Source organism: Acipenser ruthenus, chromosome 2 (genome assembly GCF_902713425.1).
Source record: "Acipenser ruthenus chromosome 2, fAciRut3.2 maternal haplotype, whole genome shotgun sequence".
Taxonomy (NCBI): Eukaryota; Metazoa; Chordata; class Actinopteri; order Acipenseriformes; family Acipenseridae; genus Acipenser; species Acipenser ruthenus.
In genome coordinates, this window is record NC_081190.1 from 60,938,220 (window position 1) to 60,942,328 (window position 4,109).

At 37.0% G+C, this 4,109-nt stretch overlaps 1 protein-coding gene across 1 annotated transcript; it reads right to left on the minus strand.

The window, feature by feature from the left end:
* Positions 1-779: 779 nt before the first annotated feature.
* LOC117408636 (hairy and enhancer of split-related protein helt-like) lies at positions 780-3,419 on the minus strand. The gene is made up of 4 exons (XM_059007484.1): positions 3,255-3,419; positions 2,495-2,599; positions 1,942-2,038; positions 780-1,316 (listed from the first exon to the last, which is right to left on the minus strand). The coding sequence occupies exons 1-4, from the start codon at positions 3,294-3,296 to the stop codon at positions 832-834; spliced, it is 729 nt and encodes a 242-aa protein (XP_058863467.1). The 5' UTR covers positions 3,297-3,419; the 3' UTR covers positions 780-831.
* Positions 3,420-4,109: the final 690 nt, after the last annotated feature.

Below are 4,109 nucleotides of genomic sequence, written 5' to 3' on the forward strand. Positions count from 1 at the left end.
TTTACCGTAGCGAGGGGAGTTTGAATCCTAAATGTTCGTTTTTGCAGTATAACGTATTTTATGGAAGCGTTTATTGTAATGTTTTAGACGTATTGACATGTCAAATTTAAGAGTAAATTTAAACACTAAAATGTATTCAGAATATGTCGCATTTTATGTTTCATTCTTTACAGTGTGACCACTGACCTTTTTTTAAGATTCCAATTATGCTCGCTGCCTGTGCATTTTGGCACGTTTTGAAGGAAAGCTAAAAGCACACTGCAAGTGAAGAATTACATATCTATGTTCGTAATACAGACTTTTTTTGTTAATGCAAAGGAAATCTGATAAAATAGTCTGAGTGTATGTGTTTTCTAATACATTCATCAAGCTAAAAGAAGTAACAATAATTTTAAACCACTATAGTATTTGAATGTAAAGGTGTATGTGTTTTAGCTGAAAAATATTGACAATCTACAGTGCCCATATAATAACAAATGCCCAGAATGACATATTAATGAATGCACAAAATGTGGTGTTGTTCTCCAAACAGATTCTACCGGAATCACAATTCGGTGTTATTCCTAAGTCTTTGGTCCTTAAAATTCGTTCTTATTCTAAAGTTATTGCTGAAATGGACGCCTTGCCCACAGTATTTGATACATGGTGGTTTTACAACAAATTAAAAGTATGGTACTTAAGACATCAAAGCAACAGAACAAAAAAGCGAAACACATTAATCCACAAAAAAGTCCATTTCATTTCTATATTTTATTTAAACATGTCTTTTCACATGGGATTTCCATTAACAGATAACTTAAGTAATCATATAAATATTAGACCAGTCTGTATTCACAAGGGAGCATGTTGTGCATTATGCATGCTGAACGTGTTTGCATGGGAGTGTCCAACGAAGTTTATATAGTGGTTGTCAAGTCCTTGCACTGGTGACAAATAGCTGCCGAGTTGCTGTACAGGCGTTGTCACTGGCACAGCTGCATTTGGTAAATAAGGGATGGCTGGGGTCCGTGAAGAACTGTGCCATGAAAAGTGTCCGGGTCCTTGCTGAAAAACAGAGTCACTCAGGTTGTGACTTTGGAAGTCGGTTGTGGAGTGAATCTGGCACAAGAACTCTGAGGGGTCGGGCAAGACGCCTAATGGGCCAAACACTGGTTCTGTGACAAAACGGGACTTTGATTGGAGGAAAGTCAGGATTCTGGCATACTTGGTGTCTTTTGTCTCCATCCTCTCAACTGTGGTCAGGTAGTGAACTAGATTCTTCATACATTCGTGATAGCCGAAGTGGAAATAGTTTGCAAACTCTGCCAACAACTCTCCTGGGATAAAAAAAAAAGAAATTAGTATATTGAAATTAACTATGCTCTGAAAATGTTTTAGATTTTAATACAGTAATACATCCGTTTTTCAACCCATAACCAAATATTGTTTGTCTTAGCACTTATAGTTGGTGAGTATGAATGTGTCCAAAAGGTTAAACAGATGTAAAAGTAGTCACATAAGAGGTAAATGACCCCTCCCTCTCCACATGCCCCCCGTTTGCTACATACCATACGACCCATACAGCATGATTTTCAAAAGGAGCAAAATAAGAACAAGGTTGCAAAGTGATTTCTAAAAGCTGATTTGGGTCCCTAAGTATATGGCTTTCAAAGGGTTTAGATGAGCGAGTCTGTATTCACGTTGACTCTTTAAATAAATCAAGTGATGTGGTTACATTAATAAGGCTTTAAAAATCATTTTGCAACCTATTCTTATTTTGTCCCTTTTGAAAATCATGCTGATAGTACTGTAATCGTTGTTTCTATCTGTCAAATTGAATATTTTATATCATGGCTAAGAACTTATATTAGTTATCTAATAGTAACAACAGACTGAAACGATAATGCACAACAAAGAAAGATGGTATTATCAAGCCTCTTTACAAGTTGCATTGGTACATACCTTTCTCTCTTCCCCTGGGGAAATCACCAGAATGAAGGGCTCTTAGATACTGCACTGTCATCTCCAGGATCTCTGCTTTCTCCAACTTACCAGAGCTCTGCAATTAAACCATTATATCTTATTACAGAAGATAGGAGGGGAAATCTGAATTGAAATGAGAACCAATCCTTGAGCAAACAGGAAAAGTATGTGGCAGGATGGGGAGGTTCTGCCGGCGACCTTCGTGAATGTAACATATATCTCAATATTACTAGCCTACACTGCTAACCCAAATGTTTAAGAATTAAACATACATTTAATGCGACGCATTTTAAACACACATCTTTTATTATTAATTACAATTAAAATAAACACTAAAACGCGTTTAACATTGTTGTAACCTTTAAATTGTATGCTTAATTCTTAAAATGTGGTTTTACATTTTACCACATCAAATAAAAACGATAATACATCAAACAGAGTATAACACACATTCTCTAAGTATTTCATACACGTATTAAGAAAATGAAATACTACGTTTGCACTCAGACCGGATAGGGTATCCTAAAGTTACCTGCTTTGCAAGAGCCATTGGTACGGTTTTGCCAAGTTCATTAAGGCACTGATTAATGCGGTCTCTCCTTCTCTTCTCAATCACCTTGTGCGAAACCGGAGCCTTCTGTTGAAAAATTAAATGAAAATATGATTTTAAAAATGATACAAAAGTCGATAATAAAAAAAATATAGAGTTAATAGCTGTTATGGTACACATATTGAATGAGGTAAAACCGCGGGTTGTTATGGGATATATAAAAGTGACGGTTATTAAAGTTCCGTCACATTAGAGATACATATATGTATTCTACTCGGCTTATTTGTGATTTGAATTTAAATAAAATAATAACTGTAACTTGAATTCCTTGTGAAACGGGTACCGTTGTGTACAAAAAAAAGCACAATGTATTTCATGATGGAAACACATCACTGGAAACCTAAGATTCTTGCAAATACAGCAGTGACCTCACGCATAGTATAGCCTATCTATTTTTTTATACACAGTATCTAATTGTTTTGTTTTGACAATGTGAGTGAAGAGTGTTTAAGGACAACAATATAAAACCTTCAGATCACTATTTAAAATAAATTAACTTGCCCTGAGTTCGTTTACACTATGGCATTGCTTATGTTTTCAGTATTTTATAGTTTGTCATAAACTAATTGTAGCAATTGTAATTTACATAAATAGCTATATCTTTTTACACAAATCTACACAGAAGCTATTTTCAAAGAATATCCACATTCTCAATACAGTGCACACAAAAGTGTTCCTTTACCTTGCGCCCCTTCACCTTGCGCTCCTTCGTCTTGGAGGACATCGTTTGATAAGAAAGTCAATAAATTAAAAAAGGAGAAATCTCTATTAGTGAACAGTTCGTGTGTTAACTGTGGGTACGACCCGAAGTGGACAAGATGGTCTGATGGGATCTAGCTGAACGTTGCTCCTTATAAAGCGATCATTTAGGGCACTAGTGCATTCATAGCCTAAATTATTCCATAGGATTAGAGAGGGTGGCTTTTGGGAAATGTGTGCATTTAGGATCAGTTAAAGAAATAGTAAAAAATCTAAAGCCATCGCTAGCAGGGGGCAGAACTGCTTTGTTAATCCACGTGGCTCTTCAAAAGACACGTGATTACTGTTAGAATAGTATTTGCATAGTAACAACCCAGGCGGGAACTGTGAACTGAGCTTTGAGTCAGCCCTGATCCTTCAGAGCGCAGTGCGCACAAGAAAACAAAGCTAAACAAAAAAAACTTTCTTTATTCCACCTCGCGTTTCTCACACGATTGCCTGTTTACAAATCCCAGCAAGCTATCTTAACTTCTATCCAAGCCCTGTCTGAGTTTTAAGGCCTGTCCAGAGTCATTAAAGTAATTAAGTAAGCCGTTAATAGGCTGTTCCGCCAAGTTCAAGGGAGATCTTTTGGAGATGGAGTCCCCGCGTTTGTTCTCAGGGTTTCTCACACGACTTGGTGACACGTTCATCTTTTATGAGAGATGGCAAGCTTTTTGTTTACATTCTTTATTTGTTAGGGACCTCGGCAGGTGTGGGATTGGGGCTGGCACACGAGCTTTGCCTTTCTCCAAGCCAGCGGCTCCAGCAGTCTTTGGCACACGAGGGTTACCCACCA